The sequence below is a fragment of the Erpetoichthys calabaricus genome, assembly GCF_900747795.2.
Source record: "Erpetoichthys calabaricus chromosome 1 unlocalized genomic scaffold, fErpCal1.3 SUPER_1_unloc_18, whole genome shotgun sequence".
NCBI classification, from domain to species: Eukaryota; Metazoa; Chordata; class Cladistia; order Polypteriformes; family Polypteridae; genus Erpetoichthys; species Erpetoichthys calabaricus.
Window position 1 is genome coordinate 22,049 of NW_026261583.1, and position 17,891 is coordinate 39,939.

The 17,891-nt window shown below is 38.7% G+C and overlaps 2 protein-coding genes across 2 annotated transcripts in view; one reads left to right on the plus strand and one right to left on the minus strand.

Moving 5' to 3' along the window:
- Positions 1-17,891, plus strand: part of LOC114641970 (zinc finger protein 883-like) — a gene marked incomplete at its 5' end in the record, with an annotated part of 58,883 nt that overhangs the window by 18,272 nt on the left and 22,720 nt on the right. The gene's annotated exons all lie outside the window — the stretch shown is intronic.
- LOC114651659 (uncharacterized) lies at positions 12,368-14,398 on the minus strand. The gene is made up of 4 exons (XM_028801498.2): positions 14,271-14,398; positions 14,019-14,177; positions 13,299-13,391; positions 12,368-13,157 (listed from the first exon to the last, which is right to left on the minus strand). The coding sequence occupies exons 1-4, from the start codon at positions 14,382-14,384 to the stop codon at positions 12,843-12,845; spliced, it is 681 nt and encodes a 226-aa protein (XP_028657331.2). The 5' UTR covers positions 14,385-14,398; the 3' UTR covers positions 12,368-12,842.

Here is a 17,891-nt window from a genome sequence, read left to right on the forward strand (position 1 = left end):
TCACTAGATGGCACCATTGTTACTACAGACACTATTGAGAAGCGTTTCACAGAATTAATGAAATTACAAATAGTAACAAAAATACCGTTATTAATAAATTAAATATTCTGAGTTAACCGTGCCTTATAAGAACTACAGAAACAAAGTTCTTAAAAATATACTATAATATAATAATAGCTTATTGGTTCTAAAATAGACCATATATGCGCAAACAATTTAATATGAACACAATTCTTATTTTGCAATTCTTATTCCATTCTTATTTGCAGTGGTGATGGACAGGCTGACAGACAGACGACATTAGACAGGAGTCCCCGTGGACTGTGATGTCTGCTGATGACATTGTGATCTGTAGCGATAGTAGCGAGCAGGTTGAGGAGACCCTGGAGAGGTGGAGATCTGCTTGTTAGAGAGATCTCAATAATAAGGAGACACGGCTCATATTTCAAGGTGCACCTCCCAGTATCCACGAGAGCGCATATTATGGGATGTTAAAATAAACGAAGGAGATGCACGTGTGCTGCAGTAGTCATTTCCGCGTACAGAAAGTGCTCGTTGACTGGTGCGCTGTGCTAATAATAATGTAGCGCCCCTGAGTCCTGACCTGAGAGAGACGCGCTGCTCAGGTGGTCGAGACCTGTCTGAGAAGGACGGGACTCCCTGGAGAAGCCGACAGAAAAGCAGCTCTGCCATCTCCGTTTTACAGACGCAGCACTAAGTGTGCACAGTAGCGGCCAGGAGACGTGCCGGGGGTCCAGCTGCCAGGTGGCCTGTTCGCCTGTGACTCTCGCAGAGCCGACTGCCAGGGCCATACGAGTGCAGCGCTGTGTCTGCGAGCGCCGATCTCCAAACTGATTTTTTTTTTGACGGCGTCTCCGGCAGTCCCGCCGCTTCGACCAGTTTAGCACGTGTGTGACATTTACTGCTTTTGTCGGTGGTAGAATCGCGGTCTGTCTGGGGAATTATTTGGGTTACAAAATGTGTGCCGACATAGAAAAACGGCTGGAAATGCTGCTCTACAATCATTAGTGTTCCTGGCACGCAAAGAAATATCGCGGTAGCTGCCATCTCACTTAGAAACTGACACCGTGCGTTACTGGAGTGGTCATGTTGTATTCTTTACATAAATTACTGAAGATGCAGCAAACTGGAATAATGGTGAGGTAATAATCGTCTATTTCGTAGAATTCTGACATCATATTAGGGAGTCGTCACTGCACGCTACCTGACAGCAGAGCCGCCGTAAGCTACAAGGCAGATGCATAAGATCACTATTTGTATTTTATATGTGCGGCCGTATAGAAATGACAGCAATCTGAACTACCATTTGATAGACGTGCTGAATCCGACGAAGTGAAGTCTTTCACTGGGGCCATGTAAGCAAATATTGTGTTCAATATTTAGGAAAACATAATGACGCCTTTCGTGGGTCCAGCAACAAATTATTTACAGAAAATAATGGCAAACTCCTTGGACGTATTGAAATGATAGCCACATTTGATCCTCCTATGGATGACATTTGAGAAGAGTTTCGAATAAGGGAATATCGGAGTTGTGAAATTCAGAATGAAGCGATCAATCAAAAAATAAAACCGAAATAAAGGAGCGCAACAAGAAACGTAAATATCTTTCTGTTCTTTTGGACATTAACAGATATCAGTCATGAGGAACTGAAGAAAGGCAGACTTGCAATACGCAGTAGTCGCTGTGGTGTGTCGGTTAGAACACAGGAACTAATCCAACCATTTCAAGAAATCGCTTTAATGTTGAGATGCCAAATTCCACATGAAGTAGAATAACTGTACAGGTAGGTGAGTAGGTATATGTGTGGTTATTTGGTTAACAACACACAAACTTAAACTTTTTCCAGCGGCTCCAGTAGTTCCGGCTTTCACGAGGTACATCTCACAAAACGCGCATGCACCCTGCACACGCCACGGTTTTCACGTTATCATGCTTCAGCGCCGTAAAGGCTCAGGAGCCTTTTTTACAGGAACAGTTAACATTTATAATAAGAATTGAGGAATTTCCAAACGATGACATTACAATAAAAGAATATTTCCCTGATTTTCTATCAGTTATTAAACTACAGGATCTAACTGAAGGGTTCAGAGGCCATCTTGCCGATACGGGGTTATCTCTCCAAGACAGCAGGGGACAAGGTGAAGATAACGGCGCCAATGTGGTTGGGAAGCACCAAGGAGCGGGGCCGGCTCTACGCTCGGGCAACAGGGGGCAATGCCCCCTTAAACAAACGTCCTGCCCCCTTAAATCAAACTTTTAGAAGTTGAGAAAGAAAATAATAGATTACCCACAAACTGAATATGGACAATATTTACTACAGTAGCTGAAAAATCCACTGGAAAAGGCACGAATGGAATGATAGGTTTCACCTCTTGTTCGCTCTTTCCCTCCGTGCTCTGTTTGTGCGCATGCTCACACAGCACTCGGCAGAGATCCCCCACTCACCCTCCCCCCAGCTAAACATCCAATCACAGTTAGTATGCAAATGACCAGGTGTCAGGTTTCTCAGTAGGCAGGGCAGAGAGCAAAATGACCTGGGGCCTCATGTATAAACGGTGCGTACGCACAGAAATGTTGCGTACGAACCTTTCCACGCTCAAATCGCGATGTATAAAACCTAAACTTGGCGTAAAGCCACGCACATTTCCACGGTAACTCATTCCTTGGCGTACGCAATTTATCCGCCCGGTTTTGCAGACTGGCGGCACCCAGCGTCAAAGCAGTGCTACTGTTCCTGTGTGGTTACTCTTTCTTAGATCCACATCCACGGCGGCGGCTTTATCAAATACACTGAAATTAACCGCATATCGTTCATAAATTTAATGCATCTGATTGTAATTAACCTGTAACAATATAATGGTCCACAGAATGGTCAAACTACTGTTCCTGTGTGCTCATCCTTTCTTTCTTAGCTCCACATTCCTGACGCGGCTTTATAAATATACTGAAATTAACTGCATATTGTTTACTAGCAAAATACCCGCGCTTCGCAGCGGAGAAGTAGTGTGTTAAAGAGGTTATGAAAAAAAAAGGAAACATTTTAAAAATAACGTAACATGATTGTCAATGTAATTGTGTTGTCATTGTTATAACTGTTGCTGTCTTATATATATATATATATATATATATATATATATATATATATATATATATATATATATATATATATATATATATATATTATATATATAATATACACACACACATAAACATTTATATACATATACATATATATACATATCTACATATACACATCTACATATATATACACACATACATAAACACACACATAAGACTTACTGAGTGAAACGGGCTTTCATTGACAATCATGTTACGTTATTTTTAAAATGTTTCCTTTTTTTTTCATAACCTCTGTAACACAGTACTTCTCCGCTGCGAAGCGCGGGTATTTTGCTAGTATATATATATATATATATATATATATATATATATATATATATATATATATGTATATATACATATACACACATACATGCAGTTTTAATAACACAGAAATCAATATAAACATTAACATCATTATGATATGAGAATATGAAGTAATATATAAGAAGCACATTTCATATAAATATAAATTATGAAACAGTAAAATCTTCTTCTGTAATTTGCTACCGTGGCAATTTGTGTGTCTGTCCAGGATTTTAAATGACCTGTAGCTCGCAAACCGTTGCACCTATACACTTGAAATGTGGTACACATATAGTACGTCACGGCTACTATCCGCTTTATGGGTGATGATTGTTTTACTCTTTTTATCTTTATTTTATTTTATTGTAGCATCAACTCCTATCTGCGCACAGCAGGGCGGCCGTGGGCGGATGCGTATGGTGTATTCACTCCATGTTATCGTGCATTGCGCTGTCAGTGGTATTTTGATAAAAGAATTTGAACAACATATAAGAAGCGTATAAATTATTAAACAGTAAAACATTAACATTTAAGAAGTAAAGTTACATTAAGTACTACTGCTGTGCCTTCGGGTATACCTCATTTTTTGTTTGCCCATTACATGCTTAAATGTATACATTTTTTGGTGCACCTACCAGAGAACACGCGACATATAACCGAGCGTGGGAGAAGCATGGATTTTAAACACGCGTTGAGTTGATCTGCTGGTCTCCCTCGTGGAATAACTGGTAATGTTTGACTAAAATGTACAGCGAGTAAAACGACATCACCTCCTATTTTTTTTTTTACGATCTCTGAGATCTTGCTTTTTTCGGTTCAAGGCTTCATAAGCTCTTTTATGTTGTATGGTGTACTTATCCCAAACCATCATCTTTGAATGTTGCAAGACTTTCGCCTTGTATGTAGATCGGGGTAATTACATTCATTGCATTCCTAGTCTGAATCACAATGTGATTGTATGGGTGGTTACCTGGCACTGTAGGGTTGCCACCCGTCCTTTAAAATACGGAATCGTGCCGCGTTTGAGAATGAAATTGCGCGTCCCGTTTTGAATCAATACTGGACGGGATTTATCCCGTATTTTTTTTATCATTTTTTTTTTTAAAGCAGCGTCTCATGCAAATCATCCCACACGCATTTTATGAAGATGCCTCCTTTCCTACTTTTGATTGGGTAATACTTGATGTCATCGTTAGTTTGATTGGTGTTTTTAACTGTCCAGTGAGGAGGGCGTGTCTTTTAAGTACAGTCTGCAAAGTGTTGGCACTGAAATGTGGCGTCAGCGCCATAGTTGAAGCCCCTAACGTTGCGGTCAGCAAGTCGGCTAACATCCGCCATGTGCCGTCTTTCAGTTGCGAGAAGCAGATCATAGAATGGTTGAAACTGTTGCCCCTAACGTTGTGCCACGGCGTGTGGTTCATTTATACCTCGTGTGTTCTCATTAAACTTTTATCTCGCGAATATGTTATTGCAATCCGCAGCGGGAGCGTTTCTATAAACTTAATTTAAACTTACGTTTTACACCGTGCTTACAGTGAACAACGTCAGTTACCTTTGTTCCCGCGTTTGATAAAAGGTGAGCTTTTAAGCCTGAGAAATCACCCCGTAAATGCACACGTTTAATTGCACATGTGTTAATATGTATGCTTACACAGTATTAAAAGACAGTCAAAAATTAACGTCATTTACCTTCGTTCCCGCATGTGACTCGTGCTGTAAATCTCTTCCTTGTTTTTAGTTCACGTGATTACGTAGGAGGCGTGATGACGCGATACGTGACTCCGCCTCCTCCATTACAGTGTATGGACAAAAAATATGTTCCAGTTATGACCATTACGCTTTGAATTTCGAAGTGAAACCTGCCTAACTTTTGTAAGTAAGCTGTAAGGAATGAGCCTGCCAAATTTCAGCCTTCCACCTACACGGGAAGTTGGAGAATTAGTGATGAGTGAGTCAGTGAGTCAGTCAGTCAGTCAGTGAGGGCTTTGCCTTTTATTATTATAGATTAGTGTAATACATCTGATTGTAATTAACCTGCTGCAATATAATGGGCCAGGGAATAGCCATAGTATTCCAAATACCAGAACTGCTTTAGCGTTGTTACGCTCACTGCATCTTGTTCTTCTTTTTGCTGCTCCCGTTAAGGGTTGCCACTGCGGATCATCTTTTTCCATATTACTCTCACTGCACCACTCGGAGTATTTATATCACTGTATCTGAGTGTGAATCACAGCAGCAGATGATCGGAAAGAGAATTATCGGTATACAGTTTCAAGTACACACTACCTCAACCACGGCAAAAAGCGTCAAAGCCTTTCCTGTACGGACCTCGCGTTTCAGAAACAGTTTCATCCCAAGAACTATAAACGCACTCAATCACCTCACTGTAAACTTGCACTACAGTTATAATATTGCACAACCTGCGCTACTTTATAAAGCGCGTATGATGACAATATCATTTTTAAGATGAAATGCAGCAAAATATGTTGCTTATAGTATACAGATAAAACTTTAACTTCATTTAAATAATCTGTATTGCTAATAATTAAACATGTGAGGACACGGTGCCGCAGCGTATAGCTAGTTCAAGGATAGCTCCTGCCTTGCGCTGTATTCTTGCTGGTGCTGACGCGACACTGGAAGGATAGACGAATAGAATAATTAAACATGTACTACGAAGATATTTCAATGTTCCTTAAAAGTTTTGAAGAATCGGCGTTCTAAGCTTACAAATGGCTTCACGTCTATTACAGAGCTGATTGTGTGGCGATTGGAGAAAGAAAAGTATGGACAGGAATTGGAGGTTAGTACGTTTGAAAGAGACAGTACTTCTGTAATAAATTATTTCATCGAAGGTCACACATGGTGCAACAAGCCTCTTGCGTGAGATATGAACAATCACTGCGCCACCGTGTTCCCATGTTTAATAACATGCTTTCATTCCTATCATCATGAAAATGATATCACGTATACATCTCAGTATTTTAATTATTCAGAGAGCTGTAATATCTCGAATGTAATGCATTCTGTGTCCTGTCGGAGAAAGAGAAAGAACGGAAGCACGTAGTGATTCACACACATAGAGCACATAGAAGATCAAACACAGAAAAAAGCATTTAACATGCTACTTGAGAAACTAGTAAAATAAACGATTTTAAGAAATTTCGAGATTAAAGTTGACATTTCGTGCTTTTTTCCCACTGTGTGCCTATGTTTTTTGTTTGTACCCTAATACGCTTTCATATGACACTCAGACGGTGGGCTACAACTCGCCTTTTCACAGCGACTTTGATATGTGATTTCTTTTTTATTTCGGGCACTGTTCGACTTTGTGAATTTGATCTTTCGAGTTTTTCCGACACTCTGTCACTCGATCAACTTTCTTTTGTTGATTATACCACTGTTTAAACCAACAAATAGCATGTTTTTCCTTTGCCTCCACTTGGTATTCGCTGAAATTCTTATATTTTCTCCCGTGCTTTTCCCATTGTCTTTTCACAGAAGGCTATTTATATTGATTTGCATATTCAAAGAGGCGTAATTCTGGGAGGAGTTGGGGCGGGACAGAAGGCGCGTGCACGTGCGTTACTTTTCACGCAAATCGGGATTTATGTAGTGGAAGAACGTGAAAGTATGCGTGCGCACAGATTCCTGCATCTGGATTTTTCTGTGCGTACGCACAATCCCGCTTTTGTGCTTACGCCATGTTATAGTGTGAGTTCTACGCACGGCGTTATACATGAGGCCCCTGCACAACAGCGGGAGGCTTTGAAGAAGCAGCAAATCTCTGTCGTCAAAATCATAGCGACTCGTGAGATAATTAACAACCACTAAAAATATACATCTATATTTGTACAGTCAATGGGGGACTAGTCCATTGTTCTTCTCACAGTTTCAGTCTGGTAGAGAAGTGTTTCTTTCTCGATCCCACAAGCACCACTGTGAGCCTGTCTGCTGCATAGAGCCGACTGGAGGACCTGTGCCTGTCTGTCAGACCCCGACACAAAGCCCCGTCCCAGCTTTCAACTCTGCACTCCACAGTTTTCTCGTTTCATATACTGATGTAATCACAGCGATTTTAGTAAAGCTTATTCACTTTCCACCCCAGCTTCCAGCAGCAAACAAAGGGAAAGTTAGTGCTGTGAGATGCATCCTTTATTCCAAGCTTTTAAAAAGTGATGCTGCTGATGGTACATCAGAGACAGCAGCTAGCATGTCTACTCCTGTGGCATCAACAGGCACTGCTTCTCCTGTACCTCTGCCAACAATTGCTACCGCAAAGCAACCCGCTCAGCTACCCAGTGACTTAAATGGCAATACACCATCTCAGCCAATACTGGCTAGTTACCCCAAACGTGTATTTGGCAATCCAGACCGTGTCAGAGAGGCTGAGAGACAACTCACCTTGGAATGCACATCCCTAATGCGGTCCTCGCCAGACTCTGTGCACGTGACACCCCAAGGTGATTTAAGTATGGAATGTTTATTTTTGGTATTTGATACATTTAATGTGTACTGTGAATAAAACCATGTACTCTTTGACTCTTTCAAACAGAGCCACAGCCTTCAACATCAGCCCTGGCCCCATCCTTGGAAGTAGCATGTCCCACAGACCATCTATGGCAACTTTTGCGTGTTTCCGAGACTCAAAGAGTCCACAGTGCCAGGTCAAAGTTCTTGAGTGTCCACATCCCAGTGATACTTGAAATGGTTTTGTTGACAGAAACTTGAATGTGTTTGGCTATTTGGCCACCTCGGACTTTGGAAGGAGCGCTGGGGTTAACTGCAGTTCTAGTTCTACACTTTTGTCTTGGATTTGTACGACTATTTCACTCCAGTTTTTATGGAGTTGTAAGTGTGTGTTTTTGGGTTTTTTCCCTCTGTAAAGGTGAGTTATTTTTAAGTAACATTTTGACATCTTGATGTATTAAGTATCAGAGTACAATGGAACTGTTTTAACTTAACTCAACTCATGGTATGAGGGTCACAATTGTTCACTTCAGAAACCTTGTCCATTTTTATTATATACAGCTTTATAGTCTACATTGATTTAGAGGAATTTTTTACTTAAATGTAACTTGTAAATTACCAAAGTTACTGTTAATATTCAGAATTAAGGGCAATTTTGTTGCTTTCAATGTTTTCCAGGACTACCAAAAACTACAATGCATTTTGGATGAGTTTTGAGAAGTGATTTAGGCCTAACAAATGTCTCAAGATCAGCACTCTGTCAAAAACCACTGGCGAGGCGGACACTTTGGAAATTTAAGAGGCAAGTGTTTCTGTAAATTTGGTTGTTTTGTTTTTATTTTTGGCTGTATAACAAGTAAACCTGCACCACTTTGGGGAAAATGCAGTGAGGTAGTATTAAATTTAAGATATAAATTACATTTTGTGTTTACAATCTGGTGGCTTGGACCAATGGTTCATTTTACAAACCTTTTACCCACAGTCTGGGACAAATACAGGTGATCCTGCCAGTATACAGTAGTTATGAAACACATGTTATGACGCCATTCATTTTAATGGCAGCCAGTGTGTAGCTTGATATTTTGCTGATTAACAGAATTGAAGTTGGGAGTGGGTTAGACCTGCTGTGGCCAGTTACTTTAGGCAGAGGTGACCGTCTCAAGCCAAGTCTTTCCATCTTTGGAGATGAGGGTGCATTGTCCCCATGTCACAAGGCTCCTGATGGCATACTTTGAGAAGTTTGATGCACTTGTTGTCAATGCTGAGATTAGTAAACATGACTTTTCAATGCCACACTTTAAAGGCCTACTTTATTTGTCTTAAGTGATCCTGTAGTTTCTATTTAGCAGGTTTCTGCTACTCCTGCTGTCCTAGAAAAGACTCTGCTTGCCAGAATCTCACAAGACTGATTTAGTTCTTGGTATGTACCGTACTGTTCATAACAGTACACTGGACATTTTATTAAACAATATTTTTGTTTGAACATATCGGATCATTAACATTTAAATCATGGTTGGTATAACAAATACCTGATACTTTACTTATGGGTCTCAATTGTTAAGCATGATGTTAATACAAAATGTCTGTTTCAGGTGACTCACTAATGACTGCACAGACGATGCTGAGCCTTGAGAGCCAAGTGGTGTGTGAGGGGCGACGTTCACCTGCGTCTTTTTGTGAATGGAATTGTACTGATCAAGTTTTCTACAATCAAAATACAAAGAAGCAGCATTGACCCTTAATTTCTATGAAAGTGCAAAAAACTTTGACATGTAAATTGTTTTTTGTGCTTTAAGGGTTGCTAAATCTATTCAATCTTACTACTATGCTTTGGTTTGGTTCTGCTTATTCTACGCTATTCAGAGAATTCTCTTATCAAGACTGTTCACAACAGCATGTTGAGTTACAGAAAATGTAATTTGTGAAATGACAACCTATATGTAAAATTAATTTAATAATTGAAGACAGTTTGTAGTTATTTGTACAAGATGTGTAATGTGAGCAAAACTAGAACTCGGTACATGGCAGAGGAGCACACCGACATGCAGATTAAGTCCAGTTTTTAAATGTTTTCCTTGTAAAGTTAATCAAAACCTTGTAATCTGACAGTCTGAGTTTTCCATAGTGACACATTTCTTTATATTCTACAAAGATGGGACTATTCTGGGTTGAATTTTAGTAGTTATTTTAATAAAACTTGTGCACAATTGATTATAAAGGAAACTGTAATGAATTGCCATGGAGTTATTTCAATTAAGCATCTGGGTATTGCATTATGTGTAAACATTACAGTACTTTAGTGCAAATTTAAGAGCATTTCACATTAGACTACTGGCAGTGTAATGTATTGTAGATACAGTATTACTGTTTTACTAGCAATTCTTCTAGTTATTGCAAAACTTAGAGTGACAGTTAGTGATGAACCAATCACATTTCCACGAGGTGTAGTCTAGTTTGGTTGAAGAGTTAAATTCAAATACTGATATATGCTGGTTTTACATTGGAATTAGAATATGAATGTACATTGTGCAGATTAAATTCCCGATTAGAAGTCTAACACCAACCAGGTTTTCAAGGAGCATTGCCGCATAATCGGAACTATCAATCAAACGCATCAGGCAACGGCAATCTGCAATCGCCAGACAGATGCTGACCAGGTTTGTTATTGAACACGAGACCTGGCTGTGCGACTGGCGTAATTGTTCAAGCCACCGTTACGTTTACTTCTAAACAACGGTAATCAGTGCTGGCGCCTAACGTATGTGTATCTAGTCAACGTTGACCCGATTACTGCAGAATAATTACTTGCTAAGCGTATGCCGATTTACAATGCTTGACATTATTGCCAATTATAATTTTTGACTTCAAAGATGTCTATCACAACTTCATAGACATTTGGTATTCGTCCACAATGCTCTAAGAGTTTACTGTTAAAATGTGCTGTTAATACAAATGGCCAGGAGATGTCACTAGAGAGGTGAGTGTCAAATGCTTCGATACGATTTCCGACACCATTGCTTGGTGAAGCTTCACTCCGCTGAACATTTAACACTCACCTCTCTAGTGACACCTCCTGGCCATTTTCATTAACGTTACACAAACTTATGATCCACTTCAATGACGTCTGTTAAAACTCTTATTGCTTTTACTTTTTCGCTGCTACAGACTGACAACGAAGAGAAGGGATCGTCAGCAGCTTCTAGTGTCAGATGTCTAAAAAATATAAATATAACTAACGCCAACAGGCAGAATGCACTATACGATAGCAAGAGTTAAACAAAATAAGACGCCTCACTTACTGATCCCCGGCTCTTTCAATGAATATTTACTTTTGCACTGTATCATTATAATCGCTCCTGTTATTAGTATTATAATTAACTCTCATCTTTTCTTGAGATCACATTTAATAGCCTTAAATGTTTTCTTTGGTCTGTCTTAATTGAAACGGAGTAGACAGAAAATAAAGGTTTATCCCTGTACTTTGCCATGATATAGGTAAGCACATTTGAGAAAGAAAAGGTGAAATCCTTAAATCACGGATGTTATTATTCGATCAAGTATTGAAATATTTCATTTATTAATACTTTACAATATTTTGTGGAGCGCAAATATAACGAGCTTGCTATGAAGAAAAGACGCCGTCAGTGGCTCAACTGACTAAGGTTGTTGCTTTTCAAATTCTGAGGGTAGTGTTAGCCCGAGTTCGATCCGAATTAAAGACTCATCATAATTAAAAAAATGATCAGGAGTGAAATCTTTATAACCAATTTGAACTAAATAATTCTGAGAGATACTATGGAAGGATCGCATAAGAGATCCTTTTGGGAATCATCTCCACTTAGAATCGCCATCAAAATGCGATGACTAATTGCGTAAGGCAGCTCACGTATTTACATTACAGTAATCCCTCGCTACTTCGCGGTTCACTTTTCGCGGATTCACGACTTCGCGGGTTTTTAAATACAAGTGATTGCCCGCCTATCGCGGAAGTTATGTTCCAGACCCATCAGCAACAGGAGAAAATCCGTGATATAGAAAGACCATATAAATAAACATTTTTTTAGTTTAAGCCTTAAAATACCCATCCCACATGCTTTAAACACATGTAAACTTACACTGTAAAAAATCAATGCTACTCCCAATTAAAAAAATATTAAGTAACTGATTACAATGTGCTTTTTGAGTTTGCTCAACATTACGTTGACAAATCCTGCCAATTACAAAATTTGAGTTCACTGGATACAAGCTACACTATGCCAAACTAAGAAAATTAAATTAGCTCAAGTAGAAATAACTAATATGTAAAAACAGCACTAAGCCCATCTAACATAAATTTTAGGGCTTTGTCAATGTCATCTCTAATTGGCGCAACTAAAAAACCTATGCTGAATAAATGTAAGTAAATTTAGGCAAACTTCAAGGTAGTAATTCAAGAAATGAATATATTTATTTTTTGCAAACTCAAAAAGCACATTGTAATCAGTTACTTAAGAACTCTGACTTTATTGAGCAACATATTCTATTTTAACAAAAAAGAAAAAACAGCTTTTTTGAAAATAATGCAGCTTTATTTTCTTAGACATGGCATTACATTATTATTACAATGTGAAATATGAAAATCACTTATACAAATGTATTTATATTCAGTACGTTCAAATTTTGTCTTAATAACATTGTTATCATTACTAATAACCACAAGCCATGCCATCTCTGATGTTGTGGAATCTTAATTTGAAAAGTGTTACATCAATAATTCCAAAATTTTTGAACAGAACCTGCACAGGGTAAAGAGATTCTGTCATAACATTAACACTAAGGTGCAACTGAGAAAGAATTTCACACAAAGAAAAGTAGCTATCGCAATGTTAATCTAAAATCAAAAGACAAGCACATCCCATTCTGCAGATCTGAGACATATTTGCCTAACATTTATACAGCATATTTTTGAGTGACAATACTCTATGTGAGTATAAGTCTCCAATATTTAGAAACACCTTCTGTACTGTTTCAAAAGTATATTTAAGTTCTTTTGGGTACTGAATGTTTCGAGCATACAGAAGACCAACAAGTATGACAAATGCAGTTGTGAAGTCGACAAGCTCTTCAATTACTACTCGACCTTCTATTACCACAGCCACATTCATTGCCGCAGCTCCAGGATTGGTCTCATGGTGCCTCACAACCTCTAATATTCCTATCTTCATTTCATTTGTATATATTTGAAGGGAGTCTGTATCCTAAAAATATAGAACAATATAGTTAAAGTGTGAAAAAATAAACCATAGTTGACTCTTTTCCAAAGCCAAGTGAAAGGTTGTCTACCAACTTAACTTTCTAGTTTGTTAATCATTTAGTTTTACATTTCCAACAGAACTTACATGACATGTTGTTGATAACTTCTTGTATTCTCTTAAGTACAGAGGTAGTCCTTGTAGAACCGTTGCCCTCTTGTGTGTGGTAACATCCATAGTCTGAAAAGTACAGTAACAAGAATGATAGTCATAGAGGTAGAATATACAAAGAAATAATATTTGAACCGAATGACAATTTAAGAAAACTTTAAACAAAACAACTAAATATATTTGACATATTTTCTTTCTCATTACTGTACATATACAAAAATCCATCTTTGTTAAATGATCCAAATAATGAAAGGATTTTGCACTTCTGCAAATTATTTAAAATGTATGCACAGATCCAGACACACACAAAAAAAAATGCTATTAACCTGGGTAATTTAAATTGTCAATTTATAATAAACAGAATAGCTCAGGAATTTACTTTTATTTCTGGTAAAATATTGTTTGTGTAAATCTCACCATCAAATAAAACTGTAAATTAATACATTATGAATTTGTAGTCCATGACATTGGAGGGAATATGTACAGTGCCAATGACTCAGATATAAACATATACAGTATAATTTAGCTTGTTCTATAAAATCATTTTGCATACATTTGATAAGTATATGGGTTTGCCACATGCACCTTCATAAGCAAACAGTTTAACAGCCTTAATTACAACACTGCCCTGCACATACTACTTTAAGTTCATGCTTATGAATATAAAACAATTCTTTCCTGATCCTTATTACGTACCTGTTCATCTAGTAATTCTAAAAGTGATTTCAATTCATGTGCCGTCTTGCCTCCTTTTGCTCTGTACATTTTGATCAGAGCTGTCGAATACTTGTCCAAGGATGTCAGCGATGTTTCTTTCAATTGCACCTGGGTAATGCAATAATATTCTGTATATACCTGTAACAAAATTCAGGAATTAATAATGTACTTATTTTCAAGATACTAGCATCGCTACTCGACAATTAATTTATAAGATTAGATAAAACTCACCTGTTGCTCTATGAGAAGGCCTGGCCATCTCTGTTGGACTACAGAGACCAGCGGTTCATCCATGACAATCTCCTTTATTCTCAGGGAAAAAGTGAGGTCCTGAAAAAATATCATTTAACCCTTCAAGTATTTGCTGGGTAGCACTTTTTGACACGTGAAGAACAGTTTGCATACAAAAAAAGAGAGAAGCAAATTTGTGCTCAAATGCATCTCCTAAATCCTCATTGTAAGCAACACATCCACTACCTACATGATCATCCTCACCATCAATAAGAGGTCCACTATTGTCTGCAGCTGAGCTACTATCAGGACTGTCTTCTTGGCCTGCATGATTACTACTTAAAATGGATAGCCTGAAATCATGAAAAGACTGACCCTTATGCTTCCTAATTTTATGTACATTAAATGTGGTATATACATTGGTCTGAAAGTCACAGTTTACAAAAGGACATTTCACATATTCATAGTTTTTAGATGTTTTCTTATATGGCTGTAAAAGGTCTTCCCATCACAGATATCTTGAAATTTACAAAGTTCACAGCTCAAACAAGCCAAATCCTTGCTAACTTTTGAAAGGGTAGCATTGGGATGTATTCTGTTGAGATGTGTCTTAACGCACCTGCAGTCCGGAATGAACAAATACAGTCACTGTGAATGCAAGGAAACGATGAATATGGTCCACGCCAGTGCTTCAATCTATAATGTCTGAGAAGTGTGTCCTGAGCTGAAGTACAAAATGTACAGAGCTTGCAATGCACGAAGACCCTAAAAATCACAATAAAGAAATAAGAGCTGATTTGGATGGCCTTCAAAAGAGTTTGTATACCATAACACTGCATTAAATAGAATTAAAGTAGGTTCAGTTAATATATGAAATCATATCTTAATAATTCTATCACAAATGTCTAAGGTGGTATCTGAAAATGAACACAGTAAACTACACATCACGTTTACACATGAGCAGTTGTGTGGTGCGACTTATATTTATTAACATATGTTTGTGAGGGTATATTTTTTTTTTCCTTGAAGGAGCTAAGAATTGTTGTTGAGGTCTGCTCAGTGTATTAATTTTAGGTCCTTCCCCCTTTACCACTCGCTTTCTCCCTCTATGACGCACACCCCAATTTTCCTCTATAAAAGAAACAGCATAAATTGAATGTACACAAGAAAGAAAGGAGTACTCCAACCAGTAATCGTGCGTCTGCCTTTACAAGCTGTTATGCATATGCACCCCAGCGCCCGTAATAATTTACTAGAACATTCAGTTGAAAAAAAAGCGCCGTCACCACAGAAGCGTGCACGCCATCTTTTACTTTTTTTCGACTGTATGCAATTTTACGAAAAAAACGGTACTGAACAGAATATTGATGTCATTTTATTAATTTACCGTTTAAAAAACAAAATTATCTGACCGTTGTCGTACTCTCGTATTGCCCAATCCACTTGAATAAAGTGTAATCATCTGCGTTCAGTCTCTACTCTAAACTTTAGTATGGTGCCTCAAAAGCTCGAGTCGGTCACCGCAGCTACTACGGGAATTCAGACCGCTAACTTTATGTGAAAAAAGTGTCCTGATGTCGGGTTTTGAGGTATAAAAACACAAGTTGTTATAGTGAAAAAGGAAAGAGGGAAATATCGCAGTTGCGTGGCTTTTGATAAAAACTTATAGCCACCACAGTAAGCACAACTGACCTTTCATTTTATAATTATTCATTTTTCAGATTCTGTTATAGTCACTAAAATCTTCCGTAATTAACGGACCCGCCGTCATTACAAGTTGCAAATAACACAAGCGAACATTAAACACATAAAAAACTTTTTTACGTTCGGCAGTTGGTTATAATCGATGGTCGTCGAAGTTAGTAAGGTTACTCGCGTGGTAACTGTTAATACTTCGTACCCCGATTTTTTATGGTTTTCAACAAAGGAAAGTCCTACTCTTGTAAATGTATGTACTTACCTTAAGTCGGGGCTCTCAAACGTTAGTAATTACAGATTGTGGAGTCGTGGATTCATACACGTGTCCAAATCGCATAAATCAAGAATATTCTCGCAGGACATGCGCATTTCGCACAAGAAAAACTCGCACAAACAACAGATTATTAATTCTCACAATGATGATTTTTACATTTGAACCCAAAAGAAAAATAGAACTCACATCTGCGCCACACAATGAAGAAACGATTGTCAAGCCAAACATTTAACACAGAAATGCTGGAACAACAAACATTTTTACCCTGGGTCGACTATCACTTAGTTACATTTTTTACAGTGTATAAACTTTGTTAACACATATGATATGTGGATGTCGGGCTAAGGATATGAGTAACATCTCACTATTATAAAACATTTTAACTTCACGCAAGACAAGACAGTGAGACAGGAAAATTGGTGATGTACACCTAAAAGCCTGATTGTACAGGCTTTTAAATTATTGACACGCAGAGCGACAAGCAGCACAAACCCAGCACAAAGTCCACTTCTCCTTAGCGTTCATTCAGCTCCCCACCCCCTTGACAATGCGAAGTGGCAGGAGCCTATTGCGCTTCCGGGGAGAGGGGGGAGGGGGGGGGGTGTTTGAGCGAAGGTGCGTTCAGCTCTCACACACCCACACACACACACTCCTCGAGCAGAGCGACAAGCAGGCATTTTGGCAGAAGCAGCACAAAGTCCATTTCTGCTCAGCGTGAGTTCAGCTGCCCCCCTTCACAAAGCGAGTGCAGACACATTGACGTCTGATCGCTGCGTGCAGTGTGCAGTGTTGGTCTGAGGTGTTTAAGAATGTAGAAAGTGTGTAAGAGCATAGGAAGTGTTTATAAGAGTGTGGGAAAGGTTAACAAGAGAGTGAGAAAGGTTTATAAGAGTGTGGGAAGGGTTTATAAAGCCTTAAAATATGTATAAATAATAAAATAAATATAGGTCGCTACTTCGCGGATTTCACCTATCGCGGGGGGGCTCTGGAACGTAACCCCCGCGATAGGTGAGGGATTACTGTAATTCATCTTCTATTCATCGCCATTTGACGTCCATGAACCCCTCCATTGAATAAGGTGATAACAAACCCACTGTGGTAGATCAGGTTGAATTTGCTCTGCTGCACCAAACATTCAAAGGTGTCAATCCGGAGCACATCAGAGAGGCTGAGAGACACGGTGCAGATCAGTCACCGGTACATAGACACACACGGGACACTCCGAGGTGAGCAGTGCACGTATCAAGGTCAGCATTAAAGATCCTCTTAAGTGCTGAGGCAACAAAAAGCAGCGGGATAAACACATCTGGACCTGATGACGAAAAAGCATTTCCCTTTACCAGCAGCATCCCTCCCTCGTGAACACATCTTCAAAGTCCAGACAGGCGATCAGTAAAAAGTTGTCTTAGTCACAGCACAGTGCAATAATAAAACATAGTTGTCCAGTCTGTATCATTCTTAAACAATCTTCCAGTTATAGAGGCGCAATCCCAGTTACTAACACATTTACCGTGTAGCTCCCCCCCAAAAAAAACTCAAAGTAAGAACACATTCCACCTTATTAATTTAATATTTAAAAATTTAAATCGCTAAACCCGCCATCAACAACTACAATAACAGTTGAAATCATCACTCAAATATTTTTTTTT